Source organism: Eleutherodactylus coqui, chromosome 13 (assembly GCF_035609145.1).
Source record: "Eleutherodactylus coqui strain aEleCoq1 chromosome 13, aEleCoq1.hap1, whole genome shotgun sequence".
Lineage (NCBI taxonomy): Eukaryota > Metazoa > Chordata > Amphibia > Anura > Eleutherodactylidae > Eleutherodactylus > Eleutherodactylus coqui.
In genome coordinates this window covers 35,554,492-35,577,840 of record NC_089849.1, presented here as the reverse complement: position 1 = coordinate 35,577,840, position 23,349 = coordinate 35,554,492, and the positions used below count along the sequence as shown (strand labels likewise).

The window sequence follows — 23,349 nt, the reverse complement described above, 5'->3', positions numbered from 1 at the left end:
GGACCCTTTACTGAAATAACAAAACCATTGAAGATATGGACTGCACTGATTGTCAGAGAATGTCCATCTGATTTGAAGGTGGATTAGCGAGAATCATCACTTGACAGATCATTCTTGCATTGCTGAACTGTCCAACGACTATGCTCCTTGGACCATTGTAGACTGGCCATTGCATCTTCTTTGAAAGAATTCATCAGACATTTGCAGGATGAATGGAGGGGAAATACCAGTTGAAGTGTATCAGATGTTAGTGGAAAGTATGTAATGGAGAATATCTAATGTCCTTAGGGCCAAAGGAGTCCAACTAAGTATTATATGTAAATAAATTCTACTTTTGATTCATGCTCCGAGGTCCAATTACTTTTATCCTTTCATGCTTTGATTTTGTTGTCAGGAAAATGGGTTCCTTTCTTGGAAGACACCTTTCTCAATACTTAAGGGACATTGTAAAAAGCAATTTATGGTACATATTGTAGATTTTCGTAACTATCTTATTTCTTCACAGCTCTTCAACATGGTGTTTAGTGGTCGATACATCATTCTTCTGATGGGGGTCTTCTCTGTCTACACTGGCCTAATCTACAATGATTGCTTTTCTAAAGCTCTCAACCTCTTTGGCTCTTCCTGGAGCGTTAGGCCAATGTTTATCAGCACAAAGGCCAATTGGACGTGAGTATCACATAGTAGATGGCAAGTTTACATGTTTATTTGGTCACATTCACTTTTATATCACAGAACTGCTAGAAATATTGGTCTCCAGCTAGAACCTTTCAGTCTTGCACAAAATATTGTATAGAGAATTCGCAGAAGTATTGTGCTATATGTAGTATAAAACCTTCCTTTTATTTCAATCATTCAAAATAATTTATGACCTATTCTGTCTCCTAGATGCTAACCTACTGATGAAATATGCAGGGTTCCCGTCCTGACAAGGACGACTCTGCCTGGAACCTAAACTCTAATCTCCATATTAATTCCTAATGTCAGGGAAAATGGGGGAAGACAGGCAGGGGTTGGAAAAATCTAGATGCCCCCTACAACATCCAAAATATCCCATTTCCAATGGTACCTGGAAAATCAAAACAATTCCCCCAAAATGTTTGATATAGTCAATTGGTGACCCTGTAGTGGTTCTTAATGTTTTTCTTTTTTGTTTTATAGAGAAGAACTTCTTAAAACAGAGCATGTACTGCAGCTGGATCCAGCTATCAATGGCGTATTCAATGGACCATATCCGTTTGGAATTGATCCGGTAAATGATTTAAGGCTCTTTTTTTACATGGTTCAAGATGGATCGGGTCAGCAAGATCGGTACTTGATTACCTGACCTTGCCACAGGCTGACTCAAAATGTGCAGGGGATGATTGATTTACAATTACGTTATTGTGGGCAGTACATCTCCTGTTCGTATGGGAAGATGTGCTGCCGACTACGACAACAATTTTTTTATTTTTTTTGGCTGTACAAAAGATGTGATTAACCCTTGAATAAGTGTTTGCTTCTTTTGTTGGATGCAGCTTCACATGACCTAATGATATGTACACTCATTGTAAAAAAAAAAAAAGGATCAAGCATCAAAGACATGTCAGAATCGAATTGAACTTTCCATGTGTGATTGTAACGTTTATATAAGTAAGCGATTACAATATCGGAGCAAAGAGATAGTATATTGCAGAAAACTGAACACTTGAAGGGAGGCTCTAGTACCCTGTTGTATCCTCCTCTTGGATACAAGATGTGATGCGGGCATGCAGGCTCTAGTACCCTGTTGTACCGTCTCTAGCTTGGATACAAGATATGATACAGGCAGGCATATGGAGGCTCTAGTACCTTGTTAGGTTGCCTCTAGCTTGGATGCAAAATGTGATACATTAAATCATAGAATGGTAGAGTTGGAAGGGACCTCCAGGGTCATCTGGTCCAACAGCATTGCTCAGTGGAGGATTCACTAAACCATCCCAGACAGATAATTGTCCAGCCTTTGTTTGAAGTCTTTCATTGAAGGAGATCTCGCCACCTCCCGTGGTAACCTGTTCCACTCATTGATCACCCTCACTGTCAGAAAGTTGTTTTTTTTTCTAATCTGTCTGTCCTCCCTTTCAGTTTCATCCCATTACTTCTAGTCTTTCCTTGTGCAAATGAGAATAGGGCTGACCCCTCTGCACTGTGACAGCCCTTCAGATATTTGTAGACCGCTGTTAAGTCTCCTCTCAGCCTTCTTTTTTGCAAGCTAAACATTCCCAGATCCTTTAACCGTTCCTTATACGATATGATTTGCAGGCCGCTCACCATCCTGGTAACTCTTTTCTGAAATTGCTCCAGTTTGTCGATTTCTTTTTTTTAAAGTCGGGTGCCCAGAACTAGACACGGTATTCCAGATGAGGTCTGACTAAGGAAAAGTAGAGGGGGATAATGACCTCACGTGATCTAGACTCTATGCTTCTGTTAATACACCCCAGAATTGTGTTTTGTCTTTTTGGCTGCTGAATCACATTAACTCCTGTTCAGTCTGTGATCTATTACTATACCCAAGTCTTTTTCACATGTGCTGCTGCTTAGCCCAACTCCTCCCAGTCTGTTTGTGCTTTTTTCATTTTTCTTGCCCAAATGTAGGACTTTGCATTTCTCCTTGTTAAATACCATTCTGTTAGTCGCTGCCCACTGTTCAAGCTTTTCTAGATCTTTTTGAATACTCTCTTCCTTAGTGTTGGCTATCCCTCCTAGCTTTGTGTCGTCGGCAAATTTGATCAGTTTCCCATCAATTCCCTCCTCCAGATCATTTATAAAAAGGTTGAACAACACTGGGCCTAGGACAGAGCCTTGTGGTACCCCAGTAGATACATTCTTCCACTTGGATGTGCAGCCATTTATGACCACTCTTTGAGTATGATCACTCAGCCAGTTGTGAATCCCCCTAACAGTTGCCTTGTCAATCCCATATTTGGTCAATTTTTTCATTAAGTACGAGTATGTATACGTAAAGTATGAGATACTTTGTCAAATGCTTTACTAAAGTCAAGATATACTATATCCACCGCATTTCCATGATCAACCCAGTCAGTGATTCTGTCATAGAAGGAAATTATATTCGTCTGGCATGAGTTGTTTGTTACAAACCCATGCTGGCTTTGTTTAATTACTCCAATTTTATCCAAGTACTTGCATACATGCTGTTTTAATGATTTATTCAAAGATCTTTCCCAGTATAGAAAACAGGCTCACAGGCCTGTAGTTTCCTGGATCCACCACCTTCCCTTTTTTAAAGATGGGGACAAATTTGCCCTTTTCCAATCTTCTGGGACTTCTCCTGTTCTCCAGGAATTTTCAAAGATTATGGCAAGGGGTTCAGCAATGACCTTCGCTACTTCCTTTAGTATCCTAGGATGTAATTCATCTGGACCTTGAGACTTGAATTCATTTAAGTTAGCTAAGTGTTCCCTCACCATCTCCCTGCTTATAGATAGCCTGTGTTGTTTTATTCCCCCAATAGCACAGGGAAGATCAGTTGGTGTTCCATCTACTTTCTAAGAGAAAACACATACAAAATAGGAATTTAAAAGTTCGGCCTTCTCAACATCATTCTTAACAAATTCCCCATTTTCATCTTGTAAGCATCCAATAGCCTCTTTGACTTTTCTTTTGCTTTTGACATACCCCCAAAATCCTTTTCTATTGCTTTTGGCCTCTGTTGCAAGCCTCAATTCATTATTAGCTTTAGCTTTTCTGACACTTGCCTACAGTTTCTGCAGACCGCATTATATTCTTCTTTAGATATCCCCCCTCTTTCCATTTGATAAACATATTTTTCTTCCTTTTTAACATGTGTGGAAGTTCTGTGTTCATCCATCCAGGTATCTTTAAATGCTTCCAATTCTTTCTTCTTTTAGGGATTGTTAACGATTGTGCTTTGAGAATCTCATTTTGCAATATTTCCCAACCTTCTTGGACATTTCTGTCCTTAAGAACATCCAGTCATTGGATTTTTCCTATCCTCTTTCTGAGTTCATTAAAATCTGCCTTTCTAAAATCAAACCTTGAAGTCTGAGTTTTCTCAGGTCTTCCTCCCCTTTTATCCAAAATTCAAGGATAGCATGATCACTGCCTCTTAAGGTGCCAGCCACCCTTACTTCCTCAACTATTCCCTCCCGGGTTGGTAAGAATTGGATCCAAGATAGCAGATCCCCTTGTTTACTCTTCAACCATTTTGGAAGATAAAGTTGTCAGCAAAAGCGGATAAGAATTTGTTGAATCCATTACTTTTACCCGAGAGATTCCCAACATATGTCTGGATAGTTAAAACCTCCCATAATCACTATGTCATGCTTTTTTGAGAGCTTGGCCATTTGATGTAGAAAGAGTTCATCAATATCTTCTTCTTGTCCATGTGGCCTATAGTAAATGCCTACAATGGTGTCCTTTCTGTTGTTCTCTGCTTGTATTCTTACCCAAACAGTTTCTACAGAACTTCCATGCTCGGACGCTTGAATCTGTGGAGCTGAATGTTTTCCTAACATACAACACAATACCTCCTCCCCTTTTATTAGGTCTGTTTCTTATAAATAAGTTGTATCTTTCAAGCCTTGTATTCCAATCATGTGTATCATTCCACCAAGTTTCCGTGATGCCTATGACCTCATATTTCTCTTTTAGTGTTAGGAGCTCCAATTCCCCTTGTTTGTTTCCCATACTCTGTGCATTTGTATAGAAACATTTTAGTTTGTGATTGGTGTCTCTTGCTCTTCTACTTTCCTTCTGAATTTTTTGTCTATGTTCTTTCTTTCCACTTCTAATAGCAAGGTTCTCAAATGTATTAATTAGCTATATATTTTTACCTGGCCTTTCACTTCCCTTCCCATATTGTTCTAGTTTAAAGCTCTCCTAATGAGTGAAGCAAGGTGCCCACCAAAAATATGCTTACCTGTTTTTGTAAGGTGCAACTCGTCTCTAGCAAGCAGTCCATCATATAGGTAATTCACTCCATAGCCTAGAAATCTAAATCTTTGCTGACGGCACCATCGACATAGCCAGTTGTTCACCTCTAGAATCCTGTTCCATCTTATTCCAAGGCCATCCACTGGGAGGATGGATGAGAAGACCACCTGTGCTCCTAGTTCCTTCACCTTCTTTCCAAGGTCTTCAAAGTCTCTGCAGATAGTTGCAAGGTCCTTTTTTTGCAGTGTCATTTGTCCCTTCATGTATTAGTAAGAATGGGTTGTGTTTTGTAGGACTGAAGAGTCTTTACAACCTATCAGACACCTCTTTGATTTGTGCATTTGGAAGACAGCACACCTCTCGTGAGGTGTCAGGTCTGCAGACAGCGGCCTCTGTTCCTCGCAATAGTGAATCCCCCACAACCAGCACTCTTCTTTTCTTCTTCACAACAGCACTTTTTTCTCCATTCAAGAGGACTCTGCGCACTTACTACGCAGTTCTTTGTGGCTAGAGTCATTTCTTGCTGTATCTCTTTCTCCTCTGCTCTATTCTTTGTGGTGTTAGGGAAATTCAATCGTTCCGTCAATATGCTGTGAGGCTCCAAATTATAGGTGGTTATGGTGGCCGCCGTGAGAATGCAATGGACACAGACATGACCGTGTCTAAAAGCAATCTACCTTTATTACAAAACATCTTTCTTTATATAGTATTTTTAAAGGAGAGTAGACTATTGTCAATATGTGTACATTTCAGCCAGTCATGTGCTTTTACATAGATAGCAGTTAAATATTTAGGCCCCCTGTCCACGACAGTTTATTCGCTGACTTCTGTGGCGGAGCTTCGCCGCGGGATACCGCATCGCCTGTGGACAGCCGGCCTAAGACATTGTCTTTACTGGACACTTTTGCACACTGACCTTTGAACAGTGTAACAGAAGATAAGGAAGAATGTAAGATATATACTTTTGCTAAGTACTATTCTCTATTTCCAATTCCTGTAACAATGCAATCTTGCCGTGCAAACAACACATGAATGTGACGCCCTTGTGTGTGCGGCCGAGCATTATCCTGCTGCCTCTTGGAAGCCACTATGAGAGGAACACATGTGACTGCAGGATGTCCTGAACATATCGCTGAGCTGTCATTTTCCCTCATACCACTACTAGAGGTGACTGACTGTTGTATGCGATGGCCGCCAGACCATCACACTAGCAGTGAGGGCAGTTAAACGCTTTACAGCAGAGGCAGGATTGGGGCGCACAACAAGAACACCGTCAGTCAGTGCCCAAACTAAACCTGGACTCCTCGCTGAAGACAACGCGATTTATCGATTTAAGACCATCCAGCTTCTCACATTACAATAATGCGCCCCTCTCAAACTGGGTGAAATCTCCTCGATTGTGCCATAGAGGCGTCTAGTGGTCAACAAGCTCTACACAAGCTGAAGAAGAGGTCACTACACACAAGGAGCCTCCGAGAGCCTTTTTGTAGGCCAAGGGTGAAATCTTTTAGGACCTCAAATGACAAGACCGTTCATCTAATCACACCACAACTCTAATAATTTACATATCTGTCTGAGATGTAACTGCTTGCCCAGTTTTGCTGCAAATTGACAACTTCTTCTAGCTGCTTGGTTTTGTTTTTACAAAGCGTGTATAATAATTTATCTACTGGTTGCTGGTAACTGTTATTTCCTCTTAACAGATTTGGAGCATAGCAACTAACAAGTTGACCTTCCTGAACTCCTTCAAGATGAAAATGTCAGTTGTACTTGGCATCATACATATGCTTTTTGGAGTCACGCTCAGTTTATTAAACCACATGTAAGTACATATATTAAAGGGGCGGTCTCATCATACTGCGCTCAGGTTCCTCTGTATTAGCCAGAGCAGATAATCACTGCGAACAGATTCATGTACTGTACACTCTCTCTTTTTTTTATATGTCTCATATCAGCTAAATATGTCTCAAATCAACCGGATCTACAAATACGCATAACTTTCCTTATTATTAAACAACTATTTTGGGCCAGAAGCAAGACCTTATTGTATTTTCATTTCTTTTTCTAGATATTTCAAGAAGCCTTTGAACATTTACCTTGGGTTTATACCAGAGATGATCTTCATGACATCCCTGTTCGGTTACTTGGTTATTCTTATACTTTACAAGTGGTGTGCCTATGATGCCGCCACCTCGAAGAGTGCGCCAAGCCTCCTCATTCACTTCATTAACATGTTCCTCTTCAACTACAGCGATCCAAGTTTCCCTATGCTTTATGGCGGGCAGGTAGGAGCATTGAAGTGGATATTTGGGGTTGTAAATATTGTTTCCATTTGAAGAAATATACAAAATATTAAGCAAATAGGACACCTCTTAGATCGTAAGTCTCTTACAAAAATAGTGTTATTTCTGGGAAAAAGGCAGACCATTTTTTTTTCTAATCTCCCCAAAACCCTCTCATTATTTAAGTAGGGCTCAGTTTTGAGAAGCTAGGAGAGATGTACTTCTTTACACTTCATCACCTATGAATGTTTGACTTGGCAGCATCCTGATCAGTTTGGATAATGATTAGTGGGCACACTAAAGACCCATTTAGACACAGCGATTATCGCCCAAAAGCTATCATTTAAGCGATAATCGTTGATTCTAAACGGGCAACCATCGTGCACTGTTCATGCACTATTCGTACATCAGTGATTTCTAGCAAGCTAGAAATCACCCATGACTCTTATCAGCGCCGTACGCTAATTTTCTTAGTGGGCGGCGCTGATAGTATTCTTTTAGCTGGTATCCCACTGGCAGTTCTCAGCGGGACACCAGCTGAAAGCTTCGAGAACAATGCAGCTGTTTACACATACAAAACAGCTGCTTTGTTCTGTGAGCTATTGCAGCAGTATCCTGCTACGCCTGCATTAACTCTTAAGTAGCTAATTAGCTAATTAGCGTTATGCAAAGATGATTGCTCAAAACTGTTACTCAAACTATCGTTTGAGCGAATTTTGAGCGATCATCGTTCCGTGTAAATGGGCCTTTAAAATGACCCTCCAGGCCTGCACAAACAAAGATGGCCAAATTGCTTCTCTAACTTATGCATGCTGTGCATTCGTATACATTGTTAGTCTAATGCCCTATTTAGATGGGACAAGCTGTCAGGCAAACGATGCCCGGCAGTGCGTCCCAGTGATGCCCAGAAGATTTAGGCCTCATGTCCACTAGGAAATTCAAGCCCGCGCGGATTGTCCATGCAGAATCCTGCAGCGGGACCCTCCTTTCCCGGGGACATGAGGTCTGAAAATAGATTTTTCTCACCTGTCCAGACGCTGCGGGTTCCCGTCCGTCGTGGCCGGATCTTTTTTCTCTCTGCCCGGCGGATGCACTCGGCACGCCAGCAGCGTGCCGCGCGCATGTGCTGTGCACTTTTTTTTTTTCTTTTTGAACTCCTGCTCTCCCGCTCTCCGGCCCCGGAGAGCAGAAATTCAGCTGCGGGTCTACCGCGGGACCAGACAGCTTCCATAGGCTTCTATGGAAGCCTGCGGGAGCCGTCCACATGGGAGACCCACAGAAAATGGAGTATGCTGTGTTTTCTCACACGTGCGGGAGAAAACGCAATTCCATTAAAATGCCATCCGCGGGTGCAAATTTCAATTTAATTGCCTGCGGATGGCCAATGGATCACTATGGGCAAAATTTGAATGCGGAAATCCGCAATTCAATTTTGCTAGTGGACATGAGGCCTTAGTATAACTTGTATTTTAATCCAAAATCCACTTCACTGGTCAATTTCTGCACAAATGTTGGGTGGATTTTCTTCTGCAGTATGTGAAACCTTTAGAAAATCTTTTCACTATTATAAATCGTATGGATTTTCTGTGTCAACAGTCTGCATGGAAAATCCATAACAAATCTGCTCTTGGGAAGATACCCTTAGGGTATTTTTCCTATCCCTACATATAAGGCATATTGATGGAATGGGGGAAGAGACTTGTTTGTATAGCGACAACTAATTTTACAGTGCTTTAAGGTAAGGCTGGGTATTCATTTTACCGACCTGGGAAGGATGGAAGGCTAAGTCAACCTTGAGCCGGCTTCCAGAACCATGCGGGAATTGAACCTGCAACCGTCAGGTTGTGAGTGAGCGCTTAGCACTGCATTTCTGCTTCATTAATACTCTGTGCCACATGAGGCCATGAGTATGTATAGTTTTTTCACGGGACCTCCACCAATTACAGAAGCTAACAGGCTACCTTCTGCTGCTCATCTGAGGCATCCGTTTGGGCCATTGATGCCTAACAAGAACTAAAGGCGCGCGGTGACAACAAATATGTCATCAATGTAAGTCATGGAAACCCGTTTAAAAGCAAGGACTGATGAAGAGGGCCATGTGTAGCAGCATGAAATTTCAGATGTGTGCACAAACTTGTCACTCTCCAGTTGACGCATTGCTGGGATTAGTTATCTGATCAAAGAGCTTCAACCCTTTCCAATCCACTATCTGACGTCTAAAGACATTCTGATTGAAGGCTGTACAGCTCCGATGTCGGAAGACGTCCGGCAGGGTATTACTGGTCGCTCTGTTGGGGGCCTCTTCAGCATGTCCCATACCGCAGTACTGGCTCTAGCCAGCAGATGGCGCCATTGTATAATGGCAGAAAGAGTAAGCCCCCTAGGAAACCCTAAATCCAAAATAGGATTGCAAAGGGTTAATTGCTGCCGCCCTGTTATCTCAATACAGATTTTTACTTCTTGTTGTAATCTTATCTTCCAGATAGGACTGCAGTGTTTCCTGGTTGTATGTGCTATCCTCTGTGTGCCTTGGATGCTGGTTCTTAAACCTTTAATGCTTCGCCAGCAGTACCTCAGGAGGAAGCACTTGGTGAGTACCAGGCCCAAATAAATCCTCTGTTTGCTGTGTGATACCTTACCACTGCTCCGTCTCATGGGGTCTGCTTATATGCAACAATAGAGAGACTGTGCGAGTGGTAAGAACTCCTGTCTTTCCAAAATGTATACATGCACCATCACACCTGACGCTAAAGCTGATCTATGATCTATCACCGAAGCCTGACGGGCAAAGGAAATATTTCCATCAGTCAGGCTGAAATAGGGTAAATTGTATTTCCTCCTCTTTGATTTTAAGTATCGGTGATGTGTGTGCACGTATATATCTCTACCTTTATTTCTTATCACTTTTGAGTTTAAAATGGGAGTTACATTTTATATACTATGTTTGAATAGTGTTTTATAATACTGAGTTTGTTGACTTAAAGTGCACCGTCCATCATGTAGAAAACCCATTATGGTGCGGAAGTGTGCCTGATAATCATTTCTGTAGCTGCTTCTAAATAGCAGGATAAAACTGAAATTACTCCCACTTTTCCATCATAAGGCCCCTTGGACACTGCAGAGCCAGATTCCACATGCAGAATCTGACTCTGCCAGCAGTGGGTCCGCACGTACCTGCTCTGCTGCCGTTGAATCTGTACTGCGGATGGACCCAGGGGCTCGCCGTCGCACATGCGCAGTACAGATTTTAATTTTTTTTAGAATTTTTATCAACCCCATCAGCTACATTCTCTTTGAAATCGCCTGCTAAGAGGTTGCATCAGAGCCTTCGCTCGCTTAGACATATGACCCTTGGTCGACTAGCGTACTAGGCAGGCAGCACCTGTTCTGCACTGACAATTTAAATGCAGCACATCTATGTAGCACCCCTTACTTCGAGCTTTCGCACTTAAGGATGCTCTGCCTGGTTTGTCTTCTCCTTTGCTTTTATAAAAATATAGAACTGCTTTTTTTACTGGAGTGGCAAGAAACCAGAGTCCCGTTGTAACGTCTAGTTTTATCCATTGATGCACTGGCAAACCAAAAGCTTTTCAATCCAATTGCATAACTTTATATCTCGGGAACCATGAAATTTCAACTTTTTACACAGTCAATAGTAGTGGTCACAGATAACAATTCAAATAGGGGCCTAGGAAAGAACAAGGCAGGACCCTTGAAGCCCGAAGTTTTGGAAAATAGTTGCCAGCCTTGGCATACAGACTGTGGAAACCTTGGGGCATAGTAAAATATATTTCTATTGATTTTTTTTTTTTTTAAGTCCCTGCAAAAAAAACCCAATGCACTTATCTGCCTTTTGCATTGCGTTTTTCTTTTCAAGCATTTAAAAAGCATTATACTTGGTTTATAGCTTCTCTTTGATTCAAGTATCTGGCTGGGGGGCATTCCCATAACTGATCAGCCCTCCCCTCTCATCTTTCTGAGGCTGTGTAGCATAATCACACCCACTCAATACTACACAGCCATTTCTCATCTTCTCTCTGAGCATCACTGCTGATGAGAGCAGATAATTCACATGGAATGAAAATGAATTACAGCCCTCTGTAATAGTAGCTTTCTCTGCTCACTGTTCTTCTGATCTCCACTATCCCTTGGCACTATCCTACAGCCCTCTGTAATCGCTCGTTGGAAAGGCAGTGAATGCATCATCACCTGCATCTAGAGAAAAGAAGGTTTCTACACCGACATAGAAGGGGGTTCTTTACTGTAAGAGCAGTGAGACTATGGAACTCTCTGCCTGAGGATGTGGTGATGGCAAAATGGATTAAAGAGTTCAAGAGAGACCTGGATGCGTTTCTTAATCTATACAATATTATATGTTATAATCATTAGTAACTTCAAAATGGTTGTTGTTCCAGGGATTTTTCTAATTTGCCAAATTGGAGTCAGGGAGGATTTTTTCCCCTAAATGGGTAAACTGGCTTCTACCTCATTGTGTTTTTGTTTTTTCCCTTCCTCTGGATCAAAATTGGGGGGAATAGGCTGAACTGGATGGGCATATGTCTTTTTTCAGCCTTACATACTATGTTACTATCTAATAGGGGGGCAGGCTAGTGGAGGAGCTGTCAGTTGACTGGCAGAAGTTTCTAAGATTTGAGTCCTCCAGTCTGCAGCGCCCTGGAAAAAAATACAAGCATAGAAATCAAACAATCAGAACTTTTTAATGAAAGCCAATTACAAAAAGTCTTAATTTCAAAAAACACATTGATTTAAAAGAAAAAAAAAAGTGCAAAGGTGTAAATAGCCCGCAAATGTAAAGGCTTGCACTAGGGCATAGACTAGAACAGCGGTGGTAATGTGCATTGAGAGAGAGAGAGAGGTGTTTATTAGACTTGTAAAGGGGGGCGGGATCAGGCTTTAAACCCGACCTCCCAAAAGTTATGTTCGTTGTCAACAATCCAGGTATTAGCGATAATTGTATGTAACCTCTGTTTTAAACTCCCCTGTTCTATTTACTATTTGTACTGTCTAGATACATTCCAGCATGTTCTCTTTCCTAGAGGGTGGGTTAGTTTTTCCTGGTGTGTTTTATAAGTTAATAAGGTTAATGCCACCGCCATATTACGGGATAAGAGACGCAGACACCGCTTTACCATGGCGTGTGCGGCAGACCCCCTCTTATCGCATAAATGACGGGTAGCATTAACGCTATTAAATTATAAATCAGGGTTTCTCTTTCAAAAACTGCTACTAATCTGGGATCAGACTATTCACATCTTTTTAATGTAAATGCCTACAATAACTAGTCGTTTGGGGAACTGTCTAGAAGCTGGCTAAACTAATCCAAGTAGATGGGTGCAAATGGCTTTCTTACGATACAAATGGGGTTGGGATTTTTGCAAGGAGGAAATAGAGCATGCTGATTGGCTGAGAGCCCTGACCCTGATTTATAAATGCCCCTCCCCGCACCCACTAATCCAGGGTACGCATAACTTCGGAGGTATCCGCGTTGGTAACGGTCCGACGGAAGAAGATGCCGAAATTATTCAGCACGATCAGCTGTCCATGCACTCGGAGGAAGGCGAAGAGGTAACTTGTTTTATATTGTTATTTTTCTCCTTTGCTGCTAGTGGAGACTTGCTATGCTTGAATGAGTTAAGCGTTGCAAGCGGAGCTGGCACTGAAGGGTTAATTCTTGCATATGTGTGTCATCCTCGGAACATTGCTTTGAAATGTCAGTCCCTTGTATACCGTGCTGCTTTCTCACCAACTAATGTGCATAGACTGAGGAAACGTACGGCCGTTTTCCCTTCTCCTTTTTTGAAAATCTGCCTAATGGTTTTCAAAAATGCGTCATCATTTAACGTCATCACTTCAGAAGAGGCGTCGGAATTGTCTTGGTTAATGGAAAAAAAAGTGTATGAAAGGGGCATGGATTAGGGGAGCGGAAAATTGGTTTGAGTCAGAATGGGAATGGCTACAAGTTTTCCAGCATCCCCACCTTCTAAAAAAAAAAAGTAAAAAATAAAATGCGACCGCTCTGCATGGGCGTGTGTTTGCTGACAGACACACCTCCCTACAATGGGATAATTGGAACAATGAAATTGTGACATTAACCCTTTCTAATCCACTGTCTGATGTCTTCAGCCATTCTAATTGAAGGCTGTACAGCTCCGATGTCGGAAGACGTCCGGCAGGGTATTCTTACTGTATATTACTGGCCGCTTTGTTGTTGGGGGGGCCTCTCCAGCATGTCCCATACCGCAGTACTGGCTCTAGCTAGCAGATGATGTCATTGTATAATGGCAGAAAGAGAAAGCCCCCTAGAAAACTCTGAATCCAAAATTGGATTGCAAAGGGTTAAAATGTATATCCGATTCTTGCAAAATTTTTGAAAGCACGACTAAATAAAAAATTTGCATTTGAGACTTTTTGTTCCTCTGGATATCTCTTCAATGTAGGCTTAATATGACCTGGCATATGCTGCGTGGCGTAGACATTTGAGTCTGGTTTCTGACAAAGTAGTCCACATCCAAATTGAAAACGTTTTTGGGGGGATTCACAATGATTAAGCTCAGGAAGTCAGCGCAGGCCCAGGAGAACGATAGTATGCAGGCGCAGCCATCCTTGTCACTGCGCCTGCGCAAGATTTATGGAGACTGAAGAAAATTTGCATGTCTGTCCATCAATTGGGAAGGCATTCCTGCCACTGACTTTTCTCCAAAAATCAGACCCCCCCCCCCCCTCATTTGCATCCCGGGTGGGAACACTTCAAATGAAGATTATAAAGTTCAACTACATTGTTTAGTGCTATTGTATTGCATCATCACTACTTCAACATTACGTTCTATTGCATTATGAACAACCCGATGACCTGTTCCCTTTAAGCTGGCCATAAATATAAGGGCTTGTTCACACAGAGTTCTGTCTGAGTTTGAAACTGACAAACATGCAAAATCTACTCGCACTAGAATAACACTGGTGCTTTAGAAACTGCAAAAACTGATGTAAAGTTCATACACTTGTAGTGAAATCGGCCTATTTAAGTATCTGAAATTGCGCCAATTCAATTCAGGCGTATTTCTCGTCCATGTGCTGTCTGTGTATTACACGGGCAGCACACAGACCCATTATAGTTTGAGGCTATTCACATCTTTTGTGATAGTCTGTGTGCCAAAAAAAAATAAAAAGCCCTATTCTGGTCCGCGTCACAAATGAGGATAGGACATACAATGTCCACTGTCCGTGGAAATCACTTGGCGAAGTCGTGTCTGGCAGTACATGTCCACTGCAGCGGCTGCTGTAAGGGAGATGTAGCATTACATGCTGACCATTCAAAGGAATGGCTGTCTGGCAAATAGAGGAATGGGATGCATCAGAGTTGAGAGCTGCTCTTTTTGAGCAGCTCTCCGTTCTGGGTTATAGCAGGGGGTCCAGAGCAGGATGGATTGAATTCACTACAATATCTGACTTCAGAAGTATTGGCGCAAGCTGTTACAATAAGTTCCAACTTTCGGAGGAAAATGCATGCGCTCTCCCATGAAATTAACAATTTTGCAATCTTTTTTTATATGGCTTGCTATTGGACTACAGGCTGCCTGGACTGTGTGGAGTTACATTTATTACAATTAGCCTTTTCAAACACTGATTATTTTCCATTATATAACCCGTCTGAACAATGACATGAGACATCGTCTATGACTCCTTAACCACTGTTAACCAAATTAACCTTCTGCATGTGTCATCCCTATATTCCTATGATTACTGTTACTTTTGCCTTTAACTTCATTTTTAGGACTTTTTTATTTTTTTTTAGCGGGACTGAAGTTTTAAAGTGATATTTAATGGTTAACCTGTATTTCTCTCTTTCAATCCTGTATTAAATCTGGATTTATATTATTCCAAGCCTGCCGTGGAGGAAGTGGTAAGACTGCCGTCCGTTCTGCATGCCCTCAATCAGCCAAGGAAGTCCTGGAATTTTCATTCCATTTCATCGTCATATTAATTTATCCATTTTACAGGGCTGATGTTTTAATTGTGATTTTTCTTTTATATGCTTGGTGGGCTTTGCCAGGGGCTCCAGGAATCATCCATCAGCTGCTAACATGTCATCTTCATATCCCATCCTGCTGCTCAGCTGCTTTGCTTTTCTGATGGACTTAAAAGTGCAGTTTTCTTCCCAAATTTTGTATTTTTAAAGATTTTTATGTTTTTATGTATTATATGCATTTTTTTTTGTATTCTATTATATTGGCACTTCTAGTATTGTGGTTTATTGTATTACTACAGGACCACATAGCTTTTGATTAAGATCATCCAAAAATACTGCGTAAATGAAGACCGAGCAAAGAATCTCAAGAAACTGCACTTTTAACACGACTGTGTCGAGTATAATATATGAGAGAGTATAATATGATCTGCCTTTTATATATGTATAGGTAATCATATACATATATAGCTAAGCGATTTGTACTTGTGCTATGTAGAATACGTTGGTTTTAAGTGTGTGTAGTTAGTCTATTTGAGTTACTCGCTTATTTTTGCTGCAATGCATTGCGTGGAGTCTACCAGTGACGTAGGCCTAATGTGTGTGGATTGACATGTGGTGAATCTTTGTATTAATATCTAGTGATGTCTCGGATATAATTTTGTACCCTTTTGGTTATAGTTTTTGTATGACTCAACTTGGGGTAGATTGAAAAATGACTTATTGCTCTGGCAAATCTGTAATGTATGATAGTTTTATTACAGAGACTTGTTGTGAGCAGCCTTAGTTTGGATAAATATATGGTCCCCTCTTTCTCCGGATACAATGAGTTAAAGCAACGCTTCAGTTTCAGGATAAAATTCTGTCCTGAGACTGGAGAGGAAGGGAATTATATTAGTCAGTTGTTCTCTGCCAGCCCTCTGACTGCAGTTTCTTCATCCCGTTTTCAGCTGTTCAAAATGGCCGATGCAATCTTTAGACTACCTAGTCCCCATAGTGCATTGGTAGTATTAGACTACCAATGCACTTGACATGCTCTCTGATTGGCCAGGGCTGCTCATGTGAACAGTGCTGGCCAGTCAGAGCAGTGTACTATGTAACTTTTCTAGTTAGAAAGTTGTGGTGGCCATGTTGGACGGTTAAAACCCGTGGATCGGAGGGGCAACATAGAAGTTTAACTGCAGGTAATATAACCCCTCTACCTCTAGTCCTGAGACAGAATTTTGTCCCTAAACCGCAGGGTTACTTTAACACCAAAGTAGCATTTTTGAAGAAGACAGAACTTTGCTGGTCTCTCCTTTGACTTGTCTTATAGAGTAGTCTGTGTAATGTTGTAATCCCCTATCCTGAGATGGTAACCATTGTGAGTCTTGGCTCTTGTTCATTGGCAGTGTTGAGGTAGCGTTTCTCACTGCCCAAGATATAGGTATTGTGCCATGTTGGTACATCCTGCAGCAGTGCTATATAGTATCATCACCCCTAAACAAGTGTGCCGATACTTACACTACCTCCCTTTCAGTATATTATCGTCGTATGGATGAAAAAATAATTGGTTTTGTGGTGAGGGAGTGAATGAAAAGGAAAGACTGGGGTACTATACTGATGATGGACCTGGAATTGGACCCAGCGGTTATTTCATGCGTATTAGGCCAGTTCAACAAGTAGTAATATGAACACATTTTAGAGTCAGTAATAAGGCTGTAACTCATTGACCCCCCCCCCCCCACACACACACAGTTTCACCATAGATCTATGGGCAGGAGAGTCTAGCTGATGTATTTCTAATATGGTTTTAAAATATGTCCATATTACAGTTGTGTTAAACAAGCCTTAGTGGTTTAACTATGCTAATAAGACCTTTTTGCTTTTCTTTTCGAAATTCTACATAGCACCAACCTTTTACTTGTTCTCGGTGGGGCTTTTAACTTAATTGTTCTATAAGGGGCTAAATGTCAGGTTTGAAATTGTAATTGACCGCTGACTTGTAGTTGCAATTAGGCTGGTGACACATGAGCCATTTTCAACCTCATTTAAGCAGCTGTAATATGGATGAGCATCTCTGCCTGACTGGGGTCTCCTGACCTGAACCCCAACTAGGAATCTATGATGCTTGGGGTTCCGGTCAGAAGACCCCAGACAGGCCGACACACTCATCCTTATTACGGCTGGAATATTCCCATGCTTCACTGACCTAAGAGAGGGTTCCCAAAAACACTACTGATGAGTATGTATGCCTAATTGTATCATACAATGTGACATCTAAAAAGGTTTTTTTCGGGATATGTAAAAAAAATTTATAAGGGTTTAAATGAAAAAAAAACAACAACTAAACTCTCCTATCCCGGTGGCTCCCAGCACTACGGCCTCGCTGCACGGACCCCTGAAGAAGCGGCGGGTGGGCACGTGCCGTTCATTGTGCATATGACCACTTAGCCAGTTACACGCTTCAGCAGCCATAGAAGAATCGCCGCTGAAGCTTGTGACTGGCTGAGTGGTCGGGTGCACTATGAACGGCATGTCACCACCCGCTGCTTGTTTTGGGATCTGTGTACCAGGGCTGTAGTGCTGGACGGGGAGCCACTGGGATAGATGAGTATTAAGGTTTTTTCCTTCATTGTAAGCCCTTTTTATAACTTTATTTTTTTTTTTATGTCCTAGAAAATCCTCTTAAGCTCTCCATACTCTAGCCAAATCCACCGATTTTTGACAGGACCGGGTGATCATGATCAACAGATCTGTTATGCATGGGGGCCTACAGACGCTTCCCCAACAGCAGATGTGTGGGGACAAAAAAGGATCAAGCTGTTGGACTTTAGCATGTCCAATCCTTTTGTTCTCAGGGGAGATAAACCACTGCTAGATGGAGGTATCTGGCACTAATTTGCTTCCCTCTCCCCATTGAGAACACATGCACATTCAGAGGAGATGAGCGTGCATGTGTATGGGAGTATCAGAAGGAAGAGCTTATTGCTCAAGCATGTGTTCGACCAACAACTATCGTAAGTGTAAGCCTTGTATTTGGTGGATATGGTTCTATCATAGCATTTGGCGTCAGACTTTTTTTATCTTTCAGAATAGCTAAAACTCTTATCTAGATTGAGAATGACTTCTTACATGTAATATAGAACTGTTCTGTCAAGTGTTTACAGCTTCCCTTTAAAATTTAATGCACCAGAATGTATATATAGGCTACAGGCTGTACCAATAGACAACACACTTACCTCTTCATTGACCTCATACTTCCTGGTTCTGGATTGCAATCCCATATTCCCACCTGTCTCTGATGTCACCCCTCCATTCCTCAGCTTACTACCCATTTCTACTATCAAGACTTTATAGTGATTTGTTCTACGGAGGTAGATGAGGAGGAAAGGGAAGTTCCTTTTGTCACACTCGAATCTGTAAGTACAAAGCTGGCTTTGTACAATAGCCAGGAGGGACCCACCATTACTAATGTGTTCCCACGGGTGAGTTCTTTCATCAGGCACTGTAACAACGTATAGGCCAGCTTTTAGCGATTGTATGATGTTACCACCTATTCTTGGTCAGACACGGTATTGGGTTGTATGGCTATGATGAGTTTGATCACTGGCGAACACGCATCTGCTGAAGCATCCTCCACCACATCTCCACATCAGAACCATGATCAACTGATACCTGCCTTGTAACCAGCTGTCCTCTGTTCTTATGTTTGCAGTTTAATTTTGGAGATGTTGTGGTCCACCAGGCCATTCATACCATCGAATACTGTTTGGGGTGCATTTCTAATACAGCCTCATATCTCCGACTCTGGGCCTTGAGTCTGGCACATGCCCGTAAGTATCTAGTTAACATTAATCCGTAGGTTAGCTTTAGATGATATGAGTAATTATGACTAGAATGGACTCTATGGGCCAATGCATGAATAAAGAATTCTCTTTGGTGGTTTTTTAAACCCCTTGGGCTCTGCACTAGACATAACCGCGTGTATTACTTTTGCCTGGTGTGCGCCTTTTACGTTTCAAAAGACGATAAAGGCTCATTGAATCACCTATGAGTGTATATTAATACACTTTTGTACCAAAAGTATTTGGACACCCCTATCGGTAGAATGGAAAGCCTCGTGTGGTGCAGAGTGTTAAGGCAGCAGAAATGCTGTCCTAAGCTCTCGCTCACGACCTGAAGGTTGCAGATTCAATCCCCGCTTGGTTCAGGTACCTGGCTCAAGGGTGACTCGGCCCTCCATCCTTCCAAGGTCTGTAAAATGAAAACCCAGCTTGTTGGGGGGTAAAAAGAGGACTCGGGAAGGCAATGGCAAACCACCCTGCAAAAACAGACTGCCAAGGGAATGTCATGATGTGATGTCACGCGAGGAGTCAGTCATGACTCAGTGCTTGCACCAGGGAACTTTACCTTTTTACCATCAGTAGAATGGATTGTGTCTTATTGGCATGTGACGTGTCATAGACCACGCTACATTAGATGCTGGCCCATTGAGGTGTCAGCCATAGTTTGTGACGGGTGCTGCATATTGTTGGATATACGGGTTATGCCGTTGTACACAAGCCGTCTATAATGAAGTACAATGCATCACCCCATCTACAATAGTGCAAGGAGTGTCATCATTAGGCAGTTGAGCAATGGAAGAAAGTTCTATGGAGTGACGAATTGTGCTACTCCATCTTCAAATCAGATGGACGTACCTGGCTGTGGAGGAGCCTGGAGAATGCCTTTTGCTGAGTGTGCTGTGACAACAGTTAAGTCTGGGAATGTTTTACATCGCATGGTCTTGGTTGGTTGTAGTGGCAAGAACCATGAACACGAACAGAGGTGTACCTTGGCATTCTAGACGACAACGTGCTGCCGGCAATGTAGTAATACACTGGGAATGGTCAACAATACTTCTAACAAGTCAACACACCTTGTCACAAATCCAACGCTGCTTTGCGTTGGCTTGAGACTATGGATGTTCCACGATTGGACAAACCTACAGAGTCCCGACCTAAACCCTACTGAACATCTTTGGAACAAACTGGAAGATCGGGTCAGGAAATATGAACAGCGTCCCGCTTCTTTCAAAGAACTCGTCAGATGCTTGCAGGATGAATGGAGGGAAATACCAGCTGAAGCATATCAGCTGTTAGTAGAAAGTATGCCATGGAGAGTATCCAATGTCATTAGGGCCAGAGGAGGTCACAGTACACTCAGCTTTCCCTAAACGGCCATATATTTTTGCCATAACACTTAAGTATTTAGCATATGGAAATAAATACTACTTTTGATTCTTGCTAAGGAGTCTATCTTCTTTCGGTAGGATAGTGTACAATAGGTGAGGAGGTATCCAGCCTCATTCATGTATTCTTGTAATGATGGATAGAAATGAGCATAACTACTGAATATGGAAACCATAATAAGGCTCTGTTCATATTTGCTTTTGAATTTTTGTTCTGTTCCTTAATAAGAGCAGAAAAGTGAGATTGTAGATGTGATGGACACCGTTCACTTATAATGGGGCCTGTTGATGGTATCCGCCTTTAACACAATGTCAACAGATTCTTAAAGATGTTTTTTACTTCGTTTGTGTAAAGTATAAGAAAATAATCTTGGTTCTAATTATCCTGCAGAGCTTTCTGAGGTCCTGTGGACGATGGTGATGCATGTGGGTCTGAATGTGAAGAATCTTGGGGGTGGCATTCTTCTGGTCTTGGTGTTTGCAGCATTTGCAACCCTCACCATTGCCATCCTGCTCATCATGGAGGGTTTGTCTGCTTTCTTGCATGCCCTCCGTCTGCACTGGTGAGTAGTAAAACCCAATCCCTGTTCATTTCTGCAAAGAACCTACACACAATGGCCACTTTTATTAGAGATACACATCTAGTAGCACGTTGGCCTTCCAAACCGCAGCAATTCATCATGATGTCCATATGCAGGTATGAGAAGACCCAGTATGTGCCAAGAAATCATTCCCCACATCATTACTCCACCTCCACCAGCCTGAATTATTAACACTTGACAGGAAGGGTTCATCGATTCATGCTGCTTGCACTAAATTTTGACCTTCCCATCCGTATAGTGCAACAGAAACCTGGATTTATCTAATCAGATGTTTAGATCATGTTTTTCCATTGCTCATTGATACAATTTTTGGGTTTCTTTTGCCCACTAGATCTTCTGTTAAGGAACAGTGAGTTTTGCTTTCGGATATGGTAGAGCCCTTGTGTTGTATTTGGCTGCAGCTTGCTTAACCTGGCACCAGGATGTCAGAATGATTCTTGACATTCTCCTTAGACCCCTTCTGCAGACAAATTGTTTATGTCCACAAGATCCTCTTTCACTGGATGTTTTTCCTCGATCACACCATTCTCTGTATACTCTCCACACCGCAGCATGAGAGAACCCTACGACGTTGGCACTGTATGAAATCTTGGCCCCGGCTAGTCTAATACTGATGACCAGGCTTTGTTGGTAAAACCCAGGCATCTGAGCGACTACTATCTAAAGTGGATTAACAGTGAAATTGATCCAATTTAAAATTTACTCACATGATTTTTTGCTGCACTGCAGGGTCACCGGTCTAATATATGAAAGCTAGAATTGTGAAAGGGCTGCTGTCTGTAATAAAGTGGCCATTCAGTGTATATATGCTTCACTGGTTTCTATTTATCGTAATTGTAAAGGTAAATCATTTTGCAGGTTGTGTGTGTAAGTTTTTTTTTTGTGTGTGTGTTTTTTTTAATTTTTTTTTTAATTTTTAATTTTTATTTTTTTAATTGATCTATACATGGTAAAAGTCTATTAATGAACATTTGAATAGTTGTGAAATCCTGATAACTTTTCTCATTTTGATGATTGTGGTGTGACAGGATCATTGTCTAAAACTTTTGGCTCTCCAACTATTTTAAAACTACAACTCCCAGCATGATCTGTCGGCCTTGGATTGTCAGGACATGCTGGGCGTAGGAGTTTTTAATAGCTAGTGATCCACAAGTTGGAGGCCACCGGTCTAGGAAGTGCTACCACCTTCCCCTCATGGTAGTGATTCAGTGAGAGCCATGTATCTACAGCATAGAGACATGAACTGTTAGGCTGCTCACATAGAAGGGGTTCACATCGAGTGCTCCATGATGGCATGAGTGCTCCGTTCTAGAGCGGCTCTAATTTGGGCTTGGAATCTCAAGGAAACCTGACTCTTGTCACTTCTGTGCATGCAAGACATACCTGTCATACCTCTCCCACATGGAAAGAACACGCCTGCACCGCTGCCTTGTATAATCATCACACTCTGCATATAACTTACGGTTAGAAGTTGCTGCCACATTTTTTAGGAGTCGCTTGCTCCATGGATGGACACCTTAGCAGACAGATGGTACTACTATACCAAATCATGTGGTGGTATGTTCAGCAACAGAAGACTTAACAGTATACATGATATGATAGAACCATCGTACCAATGCTAGGCAGGTACTACATGTTGGCGGGGGGGGGGGGGGATTTCCATGCAACTATCCCCATACAGCCAGCATGCAACTCTCACTGCAGATTTTATCAAATTGATCATTTACAGTAGGACAACATAATTGCATTCTCCCACCTGGTTTGACATTGCATATAGAGAGATACAGGGAGCAAAGTGGGTGGTGCTTTTGCAAAGGCAACCATATTACATCTGAAGTGCCTTTTATTTAAAGGGGTCTTCCAGTCATTTACTTTTTATGACCTGTTCTCAGGATAAGTCATCAATAGTTGATCAGCGAGGGGCCGCTGCTCGGGATACCCACCTATTTAGCTGATTCTCCGGACGGCTATCCATGCAGCGAGGCCGGATGTCTGCATGGGTGGTCAGGGCCAGAAGTGTAATAGATGGCTTTGAAATCAATGAGAGCCTTGCCTTCCATTACACTTCCTGTTCTTCATTGTGGTCAAAGCCGAAAGTGTAATGGAAGGCATTGCTCCATTTGATCTTAATAGGAGTGAAGCTGTCTATTACACTGCTGAACCTGACAACTGATGTGGACATCTGACCCCTCTACACTGGCTTTGGACTGGAGGATCAGCTGATCGGCAGAGATCCCGAGCGGCAGGCCTCCACCAATCAACTATTTAATGACCTATCCTGAGCACAGATTGCCAATAGTAAATGCCCAGAACGCCCCATTTTAATACCTGTACTCG

The 23,349-nt window shown here is 42.0% G+C and overlaps 1 protein-coding gene across 4 annotated transcripts in view; it reads left to right on the top strand.

Annotated features, from left to right (window-relative positions):
- Positions 1 to 23,349, top strand: part of ATP6V0A1 (ATPase H+ transporting V0 subunit a1) — a 79,575-nt gene that overhangs the window by 46,220 nt on the left and 10,006 nt on the right. For 2 of the 4 annotated variants that reach the window (XM_066585883.1, XM_066585885.1), the window contains exons 13-21: positions 506 to 669; positions 1,162 to 1,252; positions 6,636 to 6,754; positions 7,001 to 7,217; positions 9,697 to 9,804; positions 12,693 to 12,800; positions 15,118 to 15,135; positions 18,896 to 19,013; positions 20,802 to 20,973. In XM_066585883.1, the coding sequence (XP_066441980.1) occupies positions 506 to 669; positions 1,162 to 1,252; positions 6,636 to 6,754; positions 7,001 to 7,217; positions 9,697 to 9,804; positions 12,693 to 12,800; positions 15,118 to 15,135; positions 18,896 to 19,013; positions 20,802 to 20,973 (1,115 nt within the window). The remainder of the gene's footprint in view (positions 1 to 505; positions 670 to 1,161; positions 1,253 to 6,635; positions 6,755 to 7,000; positions 7,218 to 9,696; positions 9,805 to 12,692; positions 12,801 to 15,117; positions 15,136 to 18,895; positions 19,014 to 20,801; positions 20,974 to 23,349) is intronic. The other 2 variants (XM_066585884.1, XM_066585886.1) reach the window with 1 other exon arrangement.